We start from the raw sequence: 24478 nt of genomic DNA, 5'->3' as shown, positions 1-24478 counted from the left end.
TATGATTTGTACTTTGAGTAGAGCACCTCAGCAAGAGAAAGAGCAGACAGCACACCAGGATAAACTGTTAAAACAATTTATTTCTAAAAGTCTTTGACAAGGAAACCATAATGAACTACCCTGTTTTATATTTATTACACAGTGAACACTGCTTAAAATACAACGGACTGAACAATAAATACAAATCAAGAAAACATGCAATAAAACTCAATTTGGCTCAGTCTGATGAGGCCTTTTACCAAAAGGTAGGCTACTTTGAAATAATAATAACAATAAGCTGACTTCATGAAAGCTATACATCTGCCATAATGAAATTAGCTTGCAAGACAAGTGTGCTACACATTATTGCTCAGATTAATTAAGGACAGCAAAAATGATTGATTATCGTGATAAGCCAATGTATGTTATGATTTAGGGGTGATATGAAGGCCTATGATTGATGCAGTAAGAAAACTGCAAACTGATGTGCAATCAGAGATTGCAGAACTATAGATGAGGGAACAATGCAATGTCAACAATAGCACAAGCAGTGTTTCTATGTTGAAGTAATAGGCATCTGATTAACAAGTGCAGATATTGTACAATATTTGTATCTAACTCTTATCTGGATTAAACAAGTGGCATGCAAACCTGGGCAACAGACATCCAGAGGCAAACCCGAGGGGCCCTTCTGATGAACTTTGCCATTACATTCCCCAGAACACCTATTAAATAATCATATATTAATCAAAAAGTATTTATAGAATCTAAACATTTTTCTATTGACATTTATATTGACAGAAAAAAACTGTCAAAAAATATAATTAACTCTTTAGTTGCAATAAGAAGACATAGTTTAATATTTAAGATACATATGGATATCCATACATGGATAATAATAATAATAATAATAATAATAATAATAATAATAATAATAATAATAATAATAATAATAATAATAATAATAATAAATGTAAACAACTTATAAGTATAAAGTAAAAAAGTATACAAAAATATATATTAAAGACATATAAACAACAAATGCAAATGAATTAAAAACTAACTTTTTAAAAACTTCCTATTTGAGAACAAACCCCACATTATGAGGTCAGTGCTCAGTGCTAGCCTAAACATTTTTCACACTAATGTCAGCAGAAAAAACAAATGTAATAATCTTCTTATCTGACTATTTAACAGTAATAAATAAACTCCTTAGTTATGGATGGTGGTGTTGCTGTTGCTAAAATGCCAGAGATGGTGGAAGCTGATGGACCAGAGAAGAAAAAATAACATGGAACATATTGTCATGATGATTTTTAGAGGACATGGCATATCTCATCATATGCAAGTTATTCACATTCATCAGTATCAGGACTTGGAACTATTTATTTATAAAACTATATCCCTTAACCATGCAGAATAATGTATGTGCAGAGTTTGACACTAGAATTTTTTTATTTATTTAAGAGCAGTATTTTGTGACATCACACCTCATTTGGAAACCAATCATGACCCAATATTTAGCTTTACAGTTGAATACAGTTCAGTCATGCAGTTCAGATCTGTATTGAGTGTATTTGAGTTCAGTTGTGTTCAGACCTCTTTTAGTGCCAGATTTCATTATTAATCAAGATTGCTTTGTTAATTTTGCACCTTTTTGGTGAATTAAAAGCCACCTTTTGCAACCACCAAAACCTGCGTCCTGTGCCTTGATGTTTGGTCTCTAACAGGGGTGCTGCCAAAGAGGTTGAAATACATGTAGCATGTGAGCAAACAGAACTTAAACAAGAGTCACAACTTTTTTTGTGATCATTGCTTATTTACAATAAGAGGAGATGAGATAAAAACCCATGTCTCCTACTCCCATACTTTGGTTTGCTGACCAAACCTTTCCCATACCCAACAGTCTCTCAATAATTAAGTCAGTATTGTCGCAGGAACCCAATAAACAAAATCAGCTTAGGTCATACAGCACTGCATGGATGCACACACACAAAAACCATGTTAGAAATTATCTGAGAGTCCCAACTCAACCTCTTGTCACTTTGTTTGTGCATTGTCAGACAGGCAGCAGGTTTCTCTAATAAATGATAATAACTATGCCACTGGGGAGACATGGTTTCCTTACACCTTCTCACAACTTGAGTCAATGACATCACATGTGAAAAACGGGGGTATTTTTCTCTATTTAAACTTAAAACACCCACAACAGTCAAAACGTTGGTCCTAAAATTCTAAAAAAAAAAAAAAATCACACATCATTCTGCCGGTTTCGGATGTATTGTCAAATATTTTGGTGAATTTTTTTAAAAATTTGGTTGAAATAGAAAATGTTGTGCTTACAGTACAAATTACAGCCAAGTACTGAATATCACAAGCACATGATTTGACATACATGTATTGTACAACTTTTAAACAACAAGAATCTACAACTGACAGAAGAACAGCAGAAACTGGAGGATGCACACACTTTGATGCCAGGCTGGATTCAAACAGGTGATCTTACAATTACAAGGCATGGGTTTAGACCACTAGACCATCAGGACACCACAGATGTCTCTGACAGCAGTTGACACTAAACATTAACTTATTTCTGCATACAATTAGTAAATTACTGCATTGAAGTCAATGAGAGTGAATAACTTGGATGAATGAAGTTTGTGTGACACATACAAATAAAGCACAGAACCCTAACCCATGTAGCTGGTGGAGGCCTGGAAGAGGACAAGAGAAAGAGCTGAACAAGGAAGCAACCCAAATAGGCTGAGGCCTAAACTAACCAGGTGCAGGTAGTTTTCTAACGCCCTCTCCAACCCCACCCACTGGCTTCTCAGGAGCCAAACCAACTTCACAAGCAGAAGGTTTATCATTTATCAAAATCATTGCTGATCTAATCAAATCATAATCAAATAGGTCATGGTGGTGGTGACTAATCAAATAATATGGAGAAAGGTCATGGTGGGATTTATTTTTCTGAGGTACATTTGCATTCCCTAACAATACTTTTTTCATTCCCGCTGATCTAATCTAGATACTAAAGAAAGTAGATATCATCTATCACTATGCAGCTGTTTGGCCTGACAGTAGGCCTATAGCTGTAGCTGCTCTTCCTGCTATGGGTTGAGCTCTGTTGAAGCTGTGGACATGGTTATTGCTAGGCTACGGCTGCAGTTGGGGTTGTGGTTGATGCTATAATGCTTTGGATGCTATGGTAACTTAACTGCACTCTACTGATATCACAGATGTGTTATTATACAGCAGGAGTTTAGGAAGACCTTCAGCTCAGCTAGCACAGCCCTGTCACTTCACTGTACACACACACACTGTAGTGTTAAACACATAAAAATAGTTAGAATCATAATCACAGTTATAGCATGTCAAAGATATGGCAGCAGATGATCATTACAGTGTAGAGAATTAGAAAAGAGAAAGAAAATTGTACTATATATCATCATCAGTTGCATTCAATACATTGAATGAGGTACGACAGACTTCACCATTAGCCCACCCTACTGTATGTAAATAATTCATCTGAAGTTACAGAAACTGAGTGAGAGTAAAATCTGCATGTGGATGGTTTGGACACATTCATAATTTCAATGATGGAACATTATTGTGTGTCAAAATTAGAGTGTGTCAGTTATACACACACACACACACACGCACACACACATACATACATACATATATATATATACATATATACATACATACATACATACATATACATACATATATATATATATATATATATATATATATATATATATAATTGTACTACATACATATATATATATATATATATATATATATATATAATTGTACTACATACATATATATATATATATACATATCGTTAATATATAATGCCGCAATTTTAGTGAGAACATTTTCATTAAAATGAAAGTCTAATCTCTCATTTGAAGTGTCAATAATTCATTTATATCAATTTCTAATGTTTTTATTGTTTAATTTGTCAAAATATGTCAAAAATCAGGCGTGGGCTTAATGGATACCCATTATTGCTTATATTAGGATAGCATATAGGCCTATGCAGAAAGAATTGACCTATGCAATATCACTGATATTTAGTCGCATCCCCTTTAAGCCCACCAGTTAAACATTCACTTCTATTATGTATTTAACAGTATAATAATGTAAACTGAATACAAAAATATAAACTATACATGCTTATCATGCTTTATGTTATTGCAATGAACCATACTATGCAGCTACTGTACTGATGCAGCATGTGGTCCATTTGCTGGCATGCTAAAACTCATATTTTTATTTCAAAAGAAGCAATATTTCTTATTCAAGTAATATTCTAACATACGTCTTATTCAAAATACTAATCACTTCAATTTTTATAACAAATGAGTTTTTACTAAAAACAGGAGTAGAAATATGCAAAAACAAAAGTTATCTTCTGAGGGTACCAAAATCACAGTTTTTTGCAACTTCTGGGATCAGCAAGCACATGTCTCCCATGTGCTTTGATAACTCAATATTGACAAATCTGATTGGCTTACAATAAAAAAGTGTCATTTATGTATCAAGCAGCTTCATCAAAAGAAACATCACACAGCAAAAAATAGTGATATTTTAGATAATTATAAAAGTAATTATATATTTTTGACTCAGAAGTTGCAAGTGGGCTTATATGTTACATGGGACAGACTAGCCCAGGTGATTTTCATGTTATGCAAAAACACAAGATGAGCTATCTAAACGATCTGCTTTATGCAGATTACTTTCCATTCAACTGCTGTTGCACTGTTCAAAGTATGTGTGTGTTTGCGTGTGTGTGTGTGTGCACCAAACAGAACCATTTCTTTTTTTCAGCCCTGAGTAATTAATTTATGTTGCTTTGTGACAAAGTCCATCAAAATGACAATCTATAAGCAATATACTAGTAAAACAGAATAAAATTGGTGCAAAGAAGCTTAAAATTGCTGTTGTTCCACACTTCCATGGATATGATTAATTTGCACTTCATAGTTCTCTTAGTTTGATGGGTTTAAACCTCAAAAGGACCACTCACATTCTTTATACATCTGATTTCAGCTTCCCTCTCCAAAGATGACTCTCCAAACACAGGTTTAGTCTAAAGCTGTTTTCACACATGTAGCACACAACAGGAGATTGTCTGTGTCAGACACGGTCTCACCTACTGGAAATACTCTGTTTGGTTTAGGCGAGGGGTGGTGTCTGGGTAGAGCATGCAGGAGGCAGGATATGATGCAAAAAGTATGCTGCAGTTGTAATTTGGGGTTTTTACGCTTTTCACTAGAAAAAAAATTACTTTTCTTTAACAAGAAGTGACAGAAAGTCCTCTCTCCCATTAGCACTAGCTTCACGGTGTAGCGTTCGGGTCCAGTCAAAACAATGCAGCTTAGCTGGCCTGCTTCATTTACAATACAAACATCATCAACATGCCCACTCACTCGCTGTGAATTCTCAGAAAAATTACCTGCTGTATTCACACATGGGCTCACTCAGACATTCCCAGACTTTGCATTAGGGAGCTGGCAGGGTAAAGTCTATTTAACATCCAGTCCGACTGATTTGGACATTTGTGTTCACACACAAATGATTATGTCCGGAAAATTTCAGGGTTGCAGTGCATGTGTCAAAGGGGCTTATGAAGGGATAATGTGTGCAGCAAGGGAGTCAGTCAGTCAGTCAGAGTTGCTTCTTGAGTTGTAAGGCCTCAACATCATAGTCCTCTTTTGTTTTGTAAATGATTTGCTATCAAGGCTTGAATACTTAAAGTGCTGACAGGGAGAGAGAGAGAAAGATCACCACCCTGTGTAAAATTTGAGTTTTTGTTGCTTAGCTAGCTGCAGGATAATGTTATACTCAGTTGATCCAGGATGAACTCCAGTTTTCAACTTTGTGTCTTTGAGTTTTTCCCAGTAATGACTCCAGTTTCCATCTCTGTCTGCTCCATAACCAAACACATGGACCTGGGAAAGCAAAATGAACACAAAATAAAACAATTATCTGATCTAATTATGTTTTCAAATTTACCTTCTGTAGATGAGAACTCCCGCAACACTTGTAGTATGAGGAACAACTTTATTAGTTGACCGACGCGTTTCGGCTTGTGGCCTTCATCAGGGATGACGAAGACGGACCCTGATGAAGGCCACAAGCCAAAACGCGTCGGTCAACTAATAAAGTTGTTCCTCATACTACAAGTGTTGCGGGAGTTCTCATCTTTCAAATTTACCTTCACCTAAAATGTTATTAAATTGGCAGGAGAATGTAAAGCAGAGGCCTCATTGAGTTGATTCTGTCCTCACCAAGACAACACCAGTACTGACTTTTTGTTGAAGTGCCTCAAACCACCTACAGTACGTCTACCATTCCCTGACAATGACCTATTGTGGGCATGGAAATTATGACTAATAATAAGATGAATTTTGTCCCCTACAGTTAGTCAGATTATGAAAGGGTCACTTTGCGGCCCCAGATCATATAACACATACCTGTAGGTATGTTTAGCAAAGAGACTTTGGCAAAATCCTGTTATTGCATGAGATTTATTTGCTTTTCCATCAATCATCAGTTATTTGCAGCCGTCAATCAGTAGTGTGTTATAGCATTTACAAGAAAATTAACAATTAAAAATTTACTCACCTCGTCACAAATGTGCAGGGCAAGAATCACTGCCATAAAGCCGGTGGATGGATACTTGCCCTTCTTTTCCAGCCAGATTTCATGAACATACCTCATGAAACCTGGGTTGGTCACCATTACCTGTGATGATCCTGAATTAGCCTTTAAACTTATTTTTTATAAAGTTTATTGGTAAATGGATTTAAAATAATACTCACCAAATCTTTGTTAGCTTTGATAGTGGATTTTACTGGCATATATGACCTGTTGGAAATACCACAAAATGTTAAACTTATCAACTAAGGCCCCCTTTACACGTTGCATTAAAATGCATTTTGGATGATCGGATTGCAATAGGATAGTGCTTGACCACATGAAAGTACAGGTGTAAATGCACCCAAGACACATTGAGGATGAATTGTGTTCCGATCGACCAAACCACCTCCAGAGGTGGTCAGGGACGTGCTGTGACCACATTGAACACAAGTGTAAATGCAATTGCATTTTCAATCCACATACAACAACTATCCATCCATCCATTTTCCACCACTTATCCAGGATCAGGTCATGGTGGCATCAGACTGAGTAAGGAAACCCAGACATCCTTCACCCTGGCAACACCCTCCAGCTCCTTGGGGGATCCCAAAGCGTGATATATAGTCCCTCCAACGTGTTCTGTGTCTGCCCCAGGGTCTCCTAGAACATCTCCAGAGGGAGGCATCCAGGAGACATCCTAACCAGGTGCCCAAAACACCTCAGCTGGCTCCATTCAATGTGAAGGAACAGCGGCTCTACTCCAAGTTCCCCCCAGATGTCTGAGATCCTCACCCTATCTCTAAGGCTGAGCCCAGACACTCTCCAGAGGAAACTCATTTCAACCGCTTGTATCTGCGACCTCATTCTTTCAGTCACTATCCAAAGCTTGTGACTATAGGTGAGGGTTGGGACGTAGACCGACTGTTAAATTGAGAGCTTTGCCCTCTGACTCGGCTCTTTCTTCACCACAATGGTCTAGTGCAATGCCTGTATTACTGTTGATGCTGCACCAATCTGCCTGTCAACCTCACACTCCATCTTACACACACTCATGAACAATACTCCTTCACTTGGGGCAGCAACTCACTCCCAACCCAGAGGGAGCAGTCCACCTTTTTACAGCGGAGCACCATGGCCTAAGATTTGGAGATGCTGACTCTCATCCCAGCTGCTTCACAGTCAGCTAAAAATCATCCCAGTGCCTGCTGGAGGTCACATCATCTGCAAAAAGCAGAGAAGCAATCCTGAGGTCCCCAGACCGGACACTCTCCTCCCCCTGGCTGCACCTTGATGAGGGACAAACAGAATTGTTGACAAACAGAATTGGTGACAACGCTGGCGGAGCCCAACACCCACTGAGAACGAGTCTGACTTACTGCCAAGAATGCGGACACAGCTCTCACGGCAGTTATATAAGAACCGAACAGCTCACAGCAACGGCCCCAGTACCCCATAATCCCACAGCACTACCCATGAGGTGCCCCCAGGGACACAGTGATAAGCTTTCTCCAAGTCCACAAAGCACATGCAGACTAGATGTGCAAACTCCCATGACCCCTCAAGTATCCTTGCAAGGGTGAAGAGCTGGTCCACTGTTCCACAGCCAGGAAAGAATCCACATTGTTCCTCCTGAATCTGAAACACACACACACACACACACACACACAGACTCCAAGAAGGCCAGATACCCCAAACTACTGTTCGGCGCAAAACATAAACAACAGTAAGTCTTGCTCCTAGCAACATGTAGTTGCAAGAAGGTGACCCTCTCGTTCCACAGGCGAAACTCCAACAATTCTGCGCTCAGCCAGGGACTCATGAATATCCCCACACCCACCAGGCACCTCTCACCCTGGGCAACTCCAGAAAAGAAAAGAGCCCCTCTCCGGGAGTTTGGTTCCAGAGCTGGTGCTGTGCATAGAGGCAAGCCCGACTATATCTAGTCGGTACCCCTCCATCCCTACTAGCTCCGGCTCGTTCGCCACCAGGAAGGTGATGTTCCATGTCCCTAGAACCAGTTTATCATGCCTAGGATCAGCAAGTGCAGGTCCCCACCCCTGCCTGCTGCCCATTTGGCAATGCATCTGACCCCAGTCTATGTGGGCAGAAATATGTAATCGTGTGTGACTGTTCCAAACCAGTAAGGTAGCCAGTTAGCAAGCTAAGCTACTAGCAAGAAAGCAGCAAGAAAGCTATGAATATTCAAGATACCCATGGATGGAGTGAAGATGAGATGGCCTCTTCCCCTGCTTTGAAAAGAAAGCAAAAGTCCATACGATAGTGCAGCTTCACAGATGACTACCATCTTTTGTTGTTGCTGCTGTTGTTGGTGTTTTTTTTGAACAGAGTGACTGGATCTCAATCGATCTCAATGTGGACACTGGAGACATATTAATACCAGGTGTAAATGTAATCAGGTTAAATCATATCTAGATATAACACGGATACGAGACACATTTTAATGCAAGGTGTAAAGGGACTGAAATGAACTATTTGCTATGTCAGAAAAAAAGAATCATTAATGAGCCATTCCAGAAGAAAATGAAAGCAGAGATCATTCTTTATGAAATCTTTACAGGAGACTGTAGACCAGACTCTTATTGTTTTTTAAAAAGAAATTTAGATATGAAATTGCTAGCAGGCATTGTGGCTCAGTGAATGAGCCTCCTTCATTCTCGTTGCAAATAATTGTCACCTCCTGCTCCCCTCCTTTGGTCCAACCTACCCTCATGCATTTTTCCCCCTAAGGGCTTGCACCATTAGAGAAGCAGAGTTGTACTATGCTGGTAGTCTACACTGTAATAGCTATGTCACAGCTTAACGCTGCTAGGATGTGTTACTTCCCTTCTACTGAACTTGTCTTGAGCATAGGGTAAGTTCATAATCATTGTTTAACAAAGCCAATGTTACTTTATTGTCTACGACAGGACATGAATTCCAGCCTCTGCTATGAGAGTCAGTCATTACTTTTTGGTTTGCTTACATGAAGGACACACTACCTCTTGCACTGGCACTGAATGTTTGCACTGGATGTAAATTATGTGCAGCAGGATTGTCCATTATGAAGATTAATTTCTTGTTATACTGGTCTGCACATTGACACACACAAGTTGTCTTGGAAATTGGTGATCAGTCTTACTTTGTTATGCCACATAAGTCTCAGAGGGCATGGTCTGCTGAACTAGAATTGAGGTTTTACATTGTAACACTATCCTTTGAACACACCTTTAAAATGGCTTCCCCAGGCCCCTAGGATCGGTGCTATGTTATAAGAAGGTCTTGCTTAGTGGACGTAGTTTAAACTACAGAAGAGGCTTTGAATTGTCAGTTAGAATAGTTGGGCCCAATATATCAACCCAGTCTCACAATCTGCGTTCAAATAATGCCATTTTACACTTCAAATTGCGTGCAGTGCATACGGCAAGGTCCAATTTTGCGTGCAGCTGATATGCCAATGTTACACCGCATATTCAACCTTTTCACATCTCATCGTTGGTTAGGTTTAGGCAAAAAAAACACTTGGTTAAAGGTAGGGAAAATCATGGTTTGGGTTAAAAAAGTAAAATGCGGTAAACATGTCCCACTGTGATGCTAAAAATCTACAGTCAAAATGCCCAACGTCACTTCCCTGGCAAGGATTGGTGTATCACCTGCATGCACTGCATGTAATTTGAAAGAGTAAAGTTGTGTTATTTGTGTGCAGATTGAAGAGACCAGGCTGAATATATTTAAACATCACCAAAAGATGTCTGAACATATTATTTTAGTGTCATTAATGTGAGCCAGAAGTCAGCCAGGGAGAGCCGGGGGCAGACAGTAGTGGACACAGAGGAAGTGACAGGAATGCGAGGTACTAGGTATATATGTTAGGTGAGTAGCTTTTATTGGAATTATTGGACTGCCATGAGAGGTTGTCCAAATCCTGTGCAAACCTTCCTGTCACAACAATTCCAAACTAATGTTCCTCATGATTGGTACTTAAGTACCTCATATTAACTTTGTTTGCATTTGCTTTGTATTTGCAGAGGTAATTGAAAGTCCAGCTTAGCAACCAACCAACTTGACAATAGGATATAACACAAAGATAAAATTAAGTAGTTGTAAGACCAGTGGCTGTGGTAGTGTTGAGTTTAATTTTTTTAGTGGTAGTGAAGGGATTCAATGACGCATGAATATAAGGATGCAAAAACATGGACAAAAGAATCTCAATCTAAAGCAATAAGAAGAGCCTACTAAATCACTCTGCGGTCCCATGAAACATAAAACCTTGAATGTCAATCAGACAATCTACTTAAGATGGAAGTATCTAAAGAAATCACAAAACAATGAAGAATGTGACATGTAGTTCAAGCAAAGGATTTCTTTAAACTCTCAGTGTCACTCCTCACTAGTTTTTTCTGATGGATCTATTAACTCTACTTGTATCACTGCCTTCGAGTTACAAATCCATGATTAGTGTATAGCAGCCTTTCCAGTCCTGTCTATTGTGTCTATCAATTTATTTGTCCGAGTACCATAGTTTAGTGTACACAGTGGACAATTTGCATGTATCCTATGATGTGATGGCTTGGTACAGTCGGTCCATTATTTTAGTCCAGTATCTCAACAACTGTTGGATGGATTGGCACAAAACCTTTGTACAGACATTCATGTTCTCCAGATGACTTTTCCAAAGGACTTTGGTGATCCCTGATCTCATGCCACCAAAAGTTTGAAATTTGTCATTTTAGGTGTTATGTCTCAACAAGGATTGGACAGATTGCCATGAAATTTAGTAAGACAAAAAAAATAATTTTTCCAATACTTTGTTTATGACTAAACACCTGCAAAACTAATGATATTCCCATCAGTCTCACCAAAATCAGATTGTGAGAATGATTAACACTGTCCTAATGTTAGCATTTCCATTGTGAGCATGTTAGCATTTAGCTCAAACTATTGCTGTGCTAAAGCAAAGCCTCACAAAGACACTACTGTGGCTGCAGGCTATATTTGTTTTCATTAAATTAATTACATAATGCAAATTTTCATCTCAAAGTCTTTGTCAGTCCAAACAATCAGGGCAAAGCAGATATGTGACTGACTGTTGCTTCCGTCTGAATGAGCCAATCAGACAATCACATAAGTCTGCCCTGTTTGCTGTGATGGACAGCCAAAGTGTTTGTGATTTAAAAAAGCATTATGATATAAAACGTCATGATGTCTTAATTATTCATTAAATATTGAACACCTCAGGTCTCCATACAAATGCTCACATGCTTGGTCCATAAGAATAAGACTCACCTTCCAGAAAATCCTGTGCCGAAGGCCTTGATGAGCCACTCAAGATCTTGTATCTTGAATGGAAACAGCACAAGATGAGTGGAGTTATCCAGGTCTATGGCACTCTCTGGATACATGATACGATGAGTTGTTTTGATACCAACGTCTGCTTCATAGCCTTTGATGCGACCAGTGTTCATTCTAAATAGTACATGGAGATATGTACATACTTAAAGATTTTAATTCACATTACATGTATAACTTGTCATTGGCAGAAATACATAAGAAAACCTTTGGCATAAGGTAATAAGATTTACCTTATAACAACATCATGGAAATCTATCAGAGGTCCATAATGTGATCCAATCAAATTACCAGAATTCCCCACCACAGCACAAGCCCTGCAGCGGTCAGGGCTGGACTCTATCAGATCTGGACTGGGCGGAAACATCTGAAACAACCTGTCCACTGTCGTATTGTAGGTTCTGTAATTGCGCCTCTCCAACTGTAAACGCTGACACACATACCAAACACAAACTGTTGTTAGACCAGTTATGGGTTGTATGTAAACGAACTAGCACACAGGGAAATAAATTGTGACCACAGCTATAATGAAAGTGTTGCTTTTCACTCCCTGATACTGGTTTGATAATTGAAGGTTAAAGGATTCTTTTCATGACAACTTGCCTTCCACCAGTTGAAAGCATCCTCTGAGAGATTGTAGTTTGCTGACAAAAATGGTTCAACAGATTTGTCTAAACGCTGCATAAGCCACGGATCATTCTCTGTCAGACATTTGTCACAAGCACAGCGGCTTGTGTCCTGCAGCTGAAGGTATTCTGACGTGGATCCTCCCAATAACAAATAGAGGGCAGTGATGCACAGCAGGGAAACAAACACCTTCAACTTTAAATTCATCTTGGCTGTGTGATGCTGGTGATTGGGAAACAGTTCCAATCTGCAGACAAAGTGTGTGGTGGAATAAATGAATAAAAGTGAGTGTACATTCATGAATCAGGGAAAAAAATTATGAATCAGGGAAAAAATAACAGTTTGGTAGTAGAGAGCTCACTATATGAAGTAGTAGAGAGCTCACTATATGAAGTCATCTTTAAATGAAGTGAATGCGGCTGTATGTCTGTATGAAATGGATTCATTGCATGTATTGTCTCTCAAAGTCACAAGGACTGCTTGAGGATTGATTAATACTGCTTGATGAGTATTAATACAAGTAAAAATTTTATCTTCAGTTTGCATCATGAAAATCACACTGAAAAGTGTATTCATTATAATAATAATTTAATTTATTATTATTAATAAATAATAATAATTCATTGTTATTATTATTGTTACCACTTAAATTATTATTGTTTTCTCTTCCAATTGACAATAAGCTTATATTTAAAAGTAGAGTTAGTGATTCTGGAGTAAGATTGTTCAGTGCACTTTTTGTCAAATTCAGTGAATATCATACATCCTGCATGTGCACTGGGAAAAAAATCTGGTGTCCGTACACAGCTCTGGCTCTGTAAATGGGAAACATTGACTGTAAAAAATAATGGACATAGCCACCGTGACATCACCCATTGGTTTGTCGACTCCTGTTTTGAAGCTTTGAGTTTGGCACACAAAGCTCAGGAAAGAATGCCTGACTTCAACAAAATATGGTTAATGAACATCTTATAGTTTACAGTCACAGAATGCATAAAGATTCCAGTAAAGGTTTTGTAATGGACCCTTAGTGCTGTTGACTCATCAGAAATAACATAAAATAATAATTAGTGGGCCCTGTAATGTGGTGTAAAAAAGGTAAATAAATTAGATAATTATTAATTATAATCATTATGGAGGGGTGTTCAGCCCATATCAATACCATACCAAACTGCAAAGGCTAATGTGAGATTCAGAAATGAGACTAAAAATCATGTTTTCAAGTTATTGTAAATGCACGTTTGAAACTTAAATGATCCCATAATGTGAAGTTTGCAAAAGTTATTAAATTATTCACATTATAAAATGTATAATAGCTACATTTTGATTTTCACAAATATCAAAATGTATGCATAAATATATATTTTAGCAGTTAACCTAACACAATTCATAGTTTATCCTCATTATTTCTACTTAATAGTTGCAAAAATAAAATATTGATACTTATTTTTCAAATTATTTCATTTTTGTTTGCATTCATTCATTGAATAGACCACATTATTTGCGCTGAAAGTCTGTGTTCAAACACATAGACTAGGTTATCCTCATTTCTTTGCCCAACCTCAGGTGTGGTTTGGACTCTTTACCTAACAAATTATGACAACAAGCGTGGTTTGAATGGCGCTTGGTTCATAGGAGGCCTGGTTTGTAGGGTCTGCAAGGCCCCAGCTGGACCCTTCTCTCACTTTTCAGACCCAGAGGTACCCGCTTGGTTCAGACAACCACACAGCTAGGATGTAAACTACAGGGGAGCCAGGGTGAGCTTGGCTCCTCTTAATAAGACATGAGCTCCCCTGAAAACATGATTTGTAAAATTTTGGGGGGGTCTCTAAAATATTGACAATATGTTATTTTTGCCATGCATTTTTTTTCTTTATCTTCATCATCATGGATCATGTGTAAAATTAGGCTGTTACTGATGTATAATTCATGCATGAGGGTGATTCGTCATCACTAATTCACTTTAATAAAGATACCAGCATGCATGCTATTCTTGCCATCACTATCAAAGCGTGGTGGCGCGATATCATAAACTTCACTCACTTTAACTCAAAGATCAGAAAAAACAAACTGTCTTAGTCCCACTCAGACTGCACACTGAATCTCCATTATTCATTTCTCTGTTTTGTAGTCAGCATACAGATAAGTCAAAAAGAAAATTAGGAAGCTTGCTCGCAAATTTTGGATTTACCAAAAAATCTAAAAGTCAATCGATTCTTAAGTCAGACCTCTGTGGTCGCTTCTATTTTGAAGTGAGGGCTATTCCCAATTAACTGTATTATTCACTGTTAGCACTGTATGTGATGGGTGTTGATAAAGTGTGAGAGGAGCAGAAATGACTACAGGAGATGCTTTGAGTCCCCCATATTTTCTTTTGGTTGTTGCCTTAGCAATGAGTGTCAGTGAATTTAGGGGGCAGAGCTTCTAAAGGATTATGAGGGGAGGGTTGTATTTATTTGGGTGTTTAGTTCAAACATAAATAATCTTTTTCCAGAATGACAGACTCTACCTTCAATTTATAAGACAAAATATATCTAAAATCTCTGAAAATTATGATAAATTTGGTTGATTAAAATGTGATAAAACACATCATGATGTTTAAAATTAAACAAAATGATAACCAGTTTAAGTGCATTTATATTTATTTTATTTTTCTCTTACCTGATCAGAGTGTAAATCCGCCTCTAGTCCAGTTCCTCAACTAGGAATGCCCACTGACACCTTCATATAGTTTCCAGGAAGAAGAGTCCTCAGTATTACTGGCACAACTGTAAGCTGTGCCAGCCGCAAAGGTGTGGAGGAGTTCGTCAAAGACGTCCAAAATCTGAGAATTATGATGAGAAGGAAACATGTTCTGCGCAAATGTGGGGATTTTCAGCCCAATTCTGCCATTTTATGAGGCGGATAAGAATATATTCGGTCCTTGAAAGTTAGCTTTGGATTTTTGTGTGCGTCACTAATCCTAACACAGAAGTATCAGTGATCTACTTGGCTGTTCAGATCTCTCCTAACAATTTCCAAGCAGCGCGCCAGAGCACGTCTACACCAACATGATATATTTTCGTTTCCGGTTCACATTTAGGCCTATTTTTCAGGAAATTACATAAAGGAATAATCAAAACTCTAATCTAAATTTTGTTTGTTTGTTTATTTGTTTGTTTGTTTCAAGGCAGCAGGGCATTTGTCAATAACCTGAGACGGCTCCTGGTCCTCCTCTTCGTCCTCCTGCCCCTCTCGACTGCAAAAAAAATTAAATTAAAAAGTACACAAAAAAACAGCTTACAGGCCTAGTAGTAACTCCACCTGGTGCGCTATGGCATATAAATATTCTATGTGTTTGAATATTTATCCAGAATTTAATTAAACTCACGCTTCCCACCGGATTAAATCACAGCACAGCAGCTGCGCTCCATCCGCTGGCAGTCGGGGATCATGCGCCCAGCTGCATAAGATTTTAAAAGCTTTAGAAAGAAATGGTCCTAAACCCACAAAGTGAAATAACGTACCAGAAAGAGCGAGGAGTGACATGGTGTGCAGCCTGCGGTGTGCTTCACTATAGCATGCACACGCATATCGTCAACACAGACGACGAAGCCGATTGGACGAGACGCAGCAGGTGAGCTTTCATATGAGGTTTCCCTGGAAATAGGTTATAGGCCCTTTGAGAACTGGCCACTTTATTAAAAGGAACGTGTAAAGATAAATAATAATTATTATAAAAAAAATATTTAATATCTCATTTCTATTATTCACTTGGTTAATAAAGCGTGAACTGTCTCCTATGCCCTAACAGACAGACATGTGAAGGCGCCATCTAAATCCTTCAGACTTAAAAAATAAATGTGTTGGTCTGTTACAGCTGCCAGATCTCAATCGCAATACAATTGCCTTTTCGTATAATAGCCTTCCTGGCAGGGCCACCACAAAAGTTCAATTAAGTAGTTACAACATCTTAAAAGCACAACTACCCCTACTAACACCCTCAATGAAAAATCCAGAATCTATGAATATGCAAATATTCAAAAGTTGAACTGCTGGACACAAAATGTCTCCCACTTCTCAGTGTAACTGGTTGTGATGTCACACGATTTCATTATTTGAAAACTTTCACTGGACAAAGCCAACTCAAGCACATTTTTTTAAGAATATCCATGGCATGTAATTATAAGTCATTTATAATAAATATACTACCATGTATAGTGGAGGTGAGTAGGGACCCATAGGAGGTTAATCTGGCCATGCTCAGCACTGAGTGATCTGATAGACTACATGACACCAAAAACCACAAGAACAAAGATAATAATATTACTGGTACTAATAGAATCATCATGTTAGTATTTATCTAAACAGTAAACAACAATATCATTATTCCATTGTTATTATTACTACTATCATTATGTGATAATAATACTAGTTATGCATGAGTTATGTAATAATAATAACAGTGCTGCTAATAATTGAAAATAAGCAGGAGCAGCTTGAGTTGGGAAGGTGCCTAAAATGTTTGTGTCAAATGTGTGGTGCAGTGTTGGAGTACCAAGCCTGTTGATGAATTAAAAGTCTATAGCTTTTAAACAGTACCCTTCAAAACTTTACATAATTAATAAGTAAGTTCATACCATGAATTGGAAAAGGAGGTTGCACTTCAACAATGTGCTAAACCCAAAATCCAGTGAGCATGCTCCAAAAAGTATGGAAAGGTAAAACATCTCAAATTTCCCAGTTACCCTCTTCATTAAAATTCTGTGGGATTGAGAAAGTCATGATGCCCACTAGAGGAGGTGATGTTCAGAAACTGGCTCAGAGAGAAATGTTTTGGATATACACACTCAACACTATCACATCAAATTGATTTGATGATGACCACAGTTTAAAATGCTTTTTAAATTAGGACTATTTGTAATCTATGTCCCTTTATTGCCATCTAGTGTAAGGTCTTAATAGTGAATCAGTGATGACCAGTTTTGTGGAGCTTCATATGTTTGATAGGGGTAATATGAGTGAATATCTCAATTTCCACTTAAGCAAACTGACATCACATGAGACTGAGCTTTGGTAGAGAATTATATCAACTCTACCAAAACCGATGGTTATAGCAGGACTTTTCCCTCTCTGGTTTTCTCTGTATTGTGCTGCTATCAGATTGCTTTGCCCGCATGTACAGTAACTAAGAAAGAGCTGTTGGCAGCCACACGGCAACGCTCAGGGATCTGCAGGGCAATCACAGGAGTATTCCCAATACAGTTTACACAGATCTGTTAAGGTGTGAAGAAAGCAAAGCACCCAGGGTAATCATACACAAGCATGTATGGCAGTGCAAATCACTGAGTCACGGTGCTGTGAAGATGAAGTTTACATCTTTTATATGGAATCTGTAACATTGCGGTCTTCATCTGCCTGTCAAAGTAATGACTTTTGAGCCTCTTTCATATTAACTCTGTTTAAATATGTTTTGCATTGGTAAAAAAAAGGTCATAATATCAGAAATACAGCAAATACAGCAACACAATACTATCATACCAGTTGTATTGTGATAATAATTAGATTTATTGGAGCACTTTAGCCAGAGTTTTGAGCTACTATAGTCTATACGTCTGCACACATACGTCCAGTCAAACAGTCATGGAACTGTGATATACAGAGTTTTTCCGGTCCTGCAGTTGATTTACCGGATCGACTAAACACACATCAACCAAAGAGCACTTCATCCTGTAGACACATGCCAGAAATGTATAGAAATGTAAAAAAAAAAAAAAAAAATGGAAGAAAAAGAAGACTACAATATTATCATCATATATTCATGCTAACACAGTTCATTGTATGATGTGTAATGTTTGAGTTTGTATCTCAATATAGAGTTGAATTTGATAGTGTATTCACACAGTTGTTTGTCAGTGTCACTGGCTTTACTGATCTGGCTAGCTAAACCTGCTTTGATCCTGAAGTCACAATGTCTTGTAGTGAGGGACATGGCTGTCAACTGGAAATCAACTGGCAACTACGATTTAAATCACAGTCAAATCAATAATTCTGTGAAATTAAGGTGTTACACTGATAAATTACTTGTAACTGTGTGTTTAAATCTGTGTGTGTGTCTTCACAACTCTTCATTTGGCCACCTCACTCTGGCTGTTTCATTATTCTACCATTTCTCCCTTCCAGTAGTGGAAAGTAAGTAAGTACATTTACTCAAGCACTGTACTTGAGTACAGTTTTTAGGTACTGGTACTTTACTTGAGTATTTCTATTAGATGCTACTTTATACTTCCACTCCACTACATTTCAGAGGGAAATATTGTACTTTCTACTCCACTACATACTTGACAGCTTTAGTTACTTTTCAGATGAAGTTTTGATATAATGGATAATACAACAAGCTTTTAAAATACAACACATTGTTAGGTTGGAAACCACTGGTTTCATCTTTAACTGTAAAGTAGTTCAAACTAGCTCCAGCTCCAGCAGCTACAATAACATGCTGCTTACACACTGATGCTTCAGTATTAATAATCTAATGTTGTCATATGTAATAATATATCAGTCAGAGGAACCAAACCACTACTTTTACTGTAATACTTTACCTACATCAAGCTGATAATACGTATGTACTTTTACTTAAGTAGGATTTTTCATGTAGGATTTTTACATTTCTGTATTGGTACTTTTACTTAAGTAAAGGAGCTGAATACTTTTTCCACCACTGCCCCCTTCCTCCTGATCCACTGAAAAAAACAGTCCAGGGAAATTTTTGCATCTTGTTCTAAAAATAATTTCATTGTCATAGGACACCACCTGGCACTAACCGTGGGGACAATTTGCTTTTGTGTAACAGCTTCACAGGACGAGCCTTCCTCTGGAAAGATTATAGTGGGAAATTTTGTTTAGCATTAGTGGTAACTTAATACGACAAATGAAATCACTGATGGCTGGAGGTAGGAACAGACACATCTTATGTTTCACACAAGTGCCAACTGGACTAAAAGCTAAACACAGTGATATTTTTGTGAATAATATAAATATAAATTTACCGTAGTTTAATAACAATTTGTGGAAACTAATGAAATCTAGAGATGCTGCACTAAGGAAGGCAATTAAAACTAGAAGACACTGACACGGTGATTTGTAAAGGTTTAAGGAACAAAGTTATCCAAGAGCTAAGAGAAGCTAGATCTCGTTTTTATCTCAATATTTTGAATGAACCAAAAGGCAACAGTAAATTGATCTGGAAAAACATTGTTAATCTCACAAGGAGGGACCCAACATTTTTAGGAGATTTTAAACTCAAAGTACAGGGAAAGTTAATTGAAGATCATCTTACTGTTGCTTCTGTCTTTAATATTTTTTTTCTTGAGTCTGTATATGAGTTAGGAAAAAAAATTACGAAAAGGAAACTGGATGTTGTTCCTATCGATGCTACAGGCCAGGTTTTCAAGCTGGTAGAAACTAATGAATTACAAGTAAACAAAATCATCAGCTCTTTAAAAAGCTCCAAAAGTAGAGATGCTTTCCAATTTGACACCATGTTTGTCAAATCACACAAAGATATTTTAACTCCCTCTATTGCTCATTTAATTAATTTGTCTTTTAAACACAGTTCCTTTCCTGATGACTGGAAATGTGCCATTGTCAGGCCTATTTTTAAATCTGGAGACCGCCTTGAAGCAAGTAACTACAGACCAATAAGTATGCTGCCAGTACTCTCAAAGGTTGCTGAGAAAGTTGTCATTAAACAACTGACAACATTTCTTAATACAAGCAATTTTGGTCTACATTGTATGCAATTTGGCTTTAGAGCAAATCATTCCACCGAAACTGCTACCTTGCACTTAATAAAGCAAATTAAATCAAGACTTGACAAAGGAGGAGTAGTTGGTACTGTATTTTTAGATCTGCGTAAAGCATTCGACACAGTCAATCATGATGTTTTAATATCGAAACTCTCTAAATTTAACTTCTCATCTGGAGAACTGGCATGGATGTCTTCACATTTATCTAATAGGAGACAATGGGCCCTATTTTAATGATCTAAGCAATGCGCCATCCATGCGCCTGACCACACCTTACTTTTAGACCAACACATCCATGGGCGCACTGATGGGCGCAAGTGCCATCGCTATTTTAACAATGGGGGCGCTGGACGGGAAAATGACAACTGTGTCGGTCTTAAAATAGCAAAGAGACTTGCACTGCACTTAGTGCCGCTCTGCGCCGGGTGTAAGATAGGGCCCAGTGTGTTAAAGTTGGTGACACACTGTCCAGTAACATGAAGTGCACAATGGGTGTTCTACAATTCCACAGTGTTAGGTCCCCCATTATTTAGCCTACATATTAATGATCTCCCTCAACAGTGTCATGATGCAGAACTACAAATGTATGCAGATGACACCGTTGTGTACACACATGTAAAAACAGCAGAGTTAGCTGCTGCTAAGCTAACAATCACATTGGAAAGGATCACACATTGACTTGATCAATCATGTCTGAGTCTAAATGTAAACAAGACAAAGGGAATGTTTTTCTCTAAGACTATGGTATGGCTCCTAATGCTGATATTTTTATAAAAGGTGAGATGTTAAAAAACATGTTAAAAAAAACAGTTAAAACCATAAAGTACAACTGTAAACTGTCTCTCTTTTGACACAGCCAAGATATTTATGAACAGCCATAAAACCTCTTGAGTCCTCATACAAACAAACTTTAAAAACTTTGGAAAAAAAGCCAATGCATTTCCATCACTATAGGCTACTAGAGAGATACAATTTACTGAGCTTTGACAATTTTAGATTATTCTCAAATTTGTGCCTAGTTTATAAAATTTTAAATGGTTTGGCCCCTCCTCCACTATGTGACTTTGTGTACACTCGCTCAGTAACTTCTATTAGATCCTCCGGAATATCCTCTATAAAAAATTGTACCATACCATTTCATCACACTGCATTTGGGCAGTCAGCTTTCTCTCAGTGGAATGCCCTACCTGATGATATGAAGGACTGTAGTTCTATCAATGCATTCAAGACCAGACTGAAACATGTACTAAAGACCAATCAGCTGTGTGACCACTGAGTCACACAGGGTTTGCTTTTTACTGTTTGTTGTTGTGCTGTTGTATGTTTTTTGTTGGGGACTACAGGGGCAAATTAGCTTCAAGCTAACTCTGATGCAGTGCATCTTTAATGTTTCAAACTGTACACTGTCCCATTCAATAAAACAACAAATCAATTCTCTTGTCCCCTAAATGATTCCAGGTGAATGCGTAATACATGCTCTAGAGTAGGTTTTACAGCCTACCATATTACAGTCTGCCATCTGCTATACTGAGCCAATAGACAAGGGCTATAAAAAGGGTGTGCATACTTGCATTAGAAATACTGAATAAGAGATCATCCAGCCTCTGAGTCAGTGTTATCCCTCAAGAACACTTCATGTCCCTGTAAAGAAAACAGAAGATGCCTTCAGAAATCAGGAGGAGTCAGCTAGAAGTAGACTGCTAATACAGTAAAGTAAATGTCAGGCAGAAGTGAAGACCATAGTTAACACTTCTGTCAGCATGGGAACGTTGTGTACAGTATGGCTTAAAGCAGGTATGTGATTAGACAACTGAACAGGCAGGAGAGGGATGAGTAGCACGCACACACACACACACACACACACACACACACAAACACATAGGAGTGTAGAGAGAGTACTTCATTAAATGGAGACATGGGTTTTTGACAGCCAAATCGATGTGTTGCAAAATTTCAAGCAGAATTTCCAATACGTGTTGGTTAATCTTTATATTGCTATGCTATAAGATGAACATCACAGCCATATTATTACCAGTTACTTTTGATTACTTTGTGTTTGAAGTCCGCTTTACACTGTGCAAATTTGGACTCTCTGAGACGATAGATGACAATCGTGAGAGAAACTTGGTGAAACCTTTAGTCATGAATCTAAAACAGTTCTTCTAGATCTCACTGTTAGACACATGCACAGATGACTGATTCAGAGCTTTGGCAACCAAAAACAGCCAGGCAAGACCAAATTCTCACAATGTGCCTGCTGCTACGACCCACTTCTACAAACCAGCCAATCAGAATATGACATGAAAACACACTCGTTCTCCTGAATATGTCCATGACACATAAACTAATATGATGGAGGTGAAACAAAAAAAGAACTTTATGTGACTTTGCTGCATTTTCAAAACATCAGAGTGGTACAGACAGATGACCTGAGCTAATGACGCGCCTCTGCTTTCATATAGTTTTTTTTTACTTGCATCATAGCACTAAGCCACACGTTCAACACATCTGATATGCCTAAAATTGCCATCGTACAGTCTGACACAGATTGTGAACAAGATCTATCACAGCCATCTTGCACAATGTGACATGCAATAAACTTGAGTTTCGTTTGTGCTTCATACATGGAACTGAGCACGAGCAAGCAAACAGTTATCTCACAGCAAACCTCTAAGCCTCTGTTGGACAGAGCTTTGCCTGGAATGCTGATCTTCATATTCACAGATGTCAGATTGATAAAGGACAAGATTCCACACAGGATTCAGTGGGTAATCAAGGTGTCAGTATGCCTCAAACAAAACGCTTGTCAGTGGGCCATACAGCCAGGGCCAGCTCTAGCCATTTTGGTGCCCTAGGTGAGATTAGTTTTTGGTGCCCTCTAACAGATTTTTAGTGCTAAAGTCCCTCTTTTTGTTATTATACTTCCACAGCAGCTCAACAGGGAAACACTGTCCAAGGAAACATAAAGAGGGAATTTGATGCTAAAAAGACTGTAAGTGTGGCAGATATCCACTTGATAGATAGATAAATATACATTATTGATCCCTAAAGGTGACAAGCATTAAAGGTCCTTATAGCATTTGATTAAGATGGCAGATGGTATTACATTTCCTACAAAACACATTTAATGACACAAATTAGTTGTATCTGAATGTAAATTCTAGGACACAGAGCTGCAGCAGAGAAAAGGTGGTCAAGATTTTCACAGGGGCACCACAAACAAATTTCTATCACTTGATACACACACTCACTACACAAAAACATCTACAAAAGTCCAAATTCCTCAACAATTTATTACTGTCACCTTCGCTCAACTCTTTGCCCCTCTTTTATTGATTTATGTAACATAGTTGAAAAGGTTCAGGTAAGAGACATCTCACATTTTGTTGATTATAATCAGCTAACTGTGTTTAACTGACACTCAAATTACATCAGTAAAGTCACAAAGAAGTTAGATAAAATTCCTGTTTCTACAGTATTATAGTATAATGTAGTTTATCCTGTAACAATACAGATAGAAGAGCAGCACTCTGAAGAAAATGATGCTGCTGCTTAAGGCTGGGCGATATGACCAAAATCTCATATCCCCATATAGGTAATTTCATATCCTGATTACGATACCTATCCTGATATAGCACATTTTAATTCAATGAATAAATAGTTGGTCCATGGCCCCCTCCCACCCCTCACTGTCTGTCCATCCTTTGCACAGATTAAAGTAAATTACTCTTCTTGGCTTTTTACTCCCAAAGCTTTTATTGTACTTACAGTAACATGACAAGTGTAGTGTAGTTGTCAACCCGAGTACTTCACCTGCTTCACTGTCTCTCCTGTGTGTCTCTTCTCATTACTTACCACCACTCCCACAATTATGTATATCCTTTTACTCTTTTACTGCTGCTTTCTGTGTGCAGCACACACACCGAGGGCTCAGCCCCACCCGTAGAGAACCACAGAGAGCAGAGGAGAGTAGCACGACCATAAATGACTGCTGCAAGAGGCAGCAGAGACTCTCACGCTGAGCTGAAATTAAACAAGTGCTCATAAATTTGGTAAGTAACATAAATAAAGACAGTGTC

General features: G+C 38.1%; 1 protein-coding gene across 5 annotated transcripts; it reads right to left on the bottom strand.

Annotated features, from left to right (window-relative positions):
• Nucleotides 1-3815: 3815 nt before the first annotated feature.
• On the bottom strand, nt 3816-24271 carry LOC137197969 (CMP-N-acetylneuraminate-beta-galactosamide-alpha-2,3-sialyltransferase 1-like). 5 transcript variants are annotated; one of them, XM_067611522.1, is made up of 10 exons: nt 24168-24271; nt 21967-22040; nt 16804-16869; nt 15274-15436; nt 12589-12859; nt 12219-12415; nt 11923-12102; nt 6822-6867; nt 6625-6744; nt 3816-5948 (listed from the first exon to the last, which is right to left on the bottom strand). In XM_067611522.1, the coding sequence occupies exons 5-10, from the start codon at nt 12817-12819 to the stop codon at nt 5781-5783; spliced, it is 942 nt and encodes a 313-aa protein (XP_067467623.1). In that variant the 5' UTR covers nt 12820-12859; nt 15274-15436; nt 16804-16869; nt 21967-22040; nt 24168-24271; the 3' UTR covers nt 3816-5780. The 5 variants fall into 5 exon arrangements, with proteins under 5 accessions (XP_067467623.1, XP_067467625.1, XP_067467626.1 ...); XM_067611524.1 differs by lacking the exons at nt 16804-16869; nt 21967-22040; nt 24168-24271 and adding exons at nt 15805-15850; nt 15983-16763; XM_067611525.1 differs by lacking the exons at nt 16804-16869; nt 21967-22040 and having other exon boundaries at nt 24168-24240.
• Between the last annotated feature and the right edge of the window lie 207 nt (nt 24272-24478).

This window comes from Thunnus thynnus, chromosome 15 (genome assembly GCF_963924715.1).
Source record: "Thunnus thynnus chromosome 15, fThuThy2.1, whole genome shotgun sequence".
In the NCBI taxonomy this organism is placed as follows: domain Eukaryota; kingdom Metazoa; phylum Chordata; class Actinopteri; order Scombriformes; family Scombridae; genus Thunnus; species Thunnus thynnus.
Note: the sequence above shows the minus strand (reverse complement) of the source record. Positions and strands in the feature narration are given on the sequence as shown.

Excerpts from the sequence above, each read along its gene's own strand:
- LOC137197969 (XM_067611522.1), bottom strand. The coding sequence starts at position 12,819 with ATGAATTTAAAGTTGAAGGTGTTTGTTTCCCTGCTGTGCATCACTGCC. Across the intron at positions 12,416-12,588 it reads ATGCTTTCAACTGGTGGAAG|CGTTTACAGTTGGAGAGGCG; the intron begins GCAAGTTGTCAT and ends TATGTGTGTCAG. Across the intron at positions 5,949-6,624 it reads CCCTGCACATTTGTGACGAG|GTCCATGTGTTTGGTTATGG; the intron begins GTGAGTAAATTT and ends TTGCTTTCCCAG.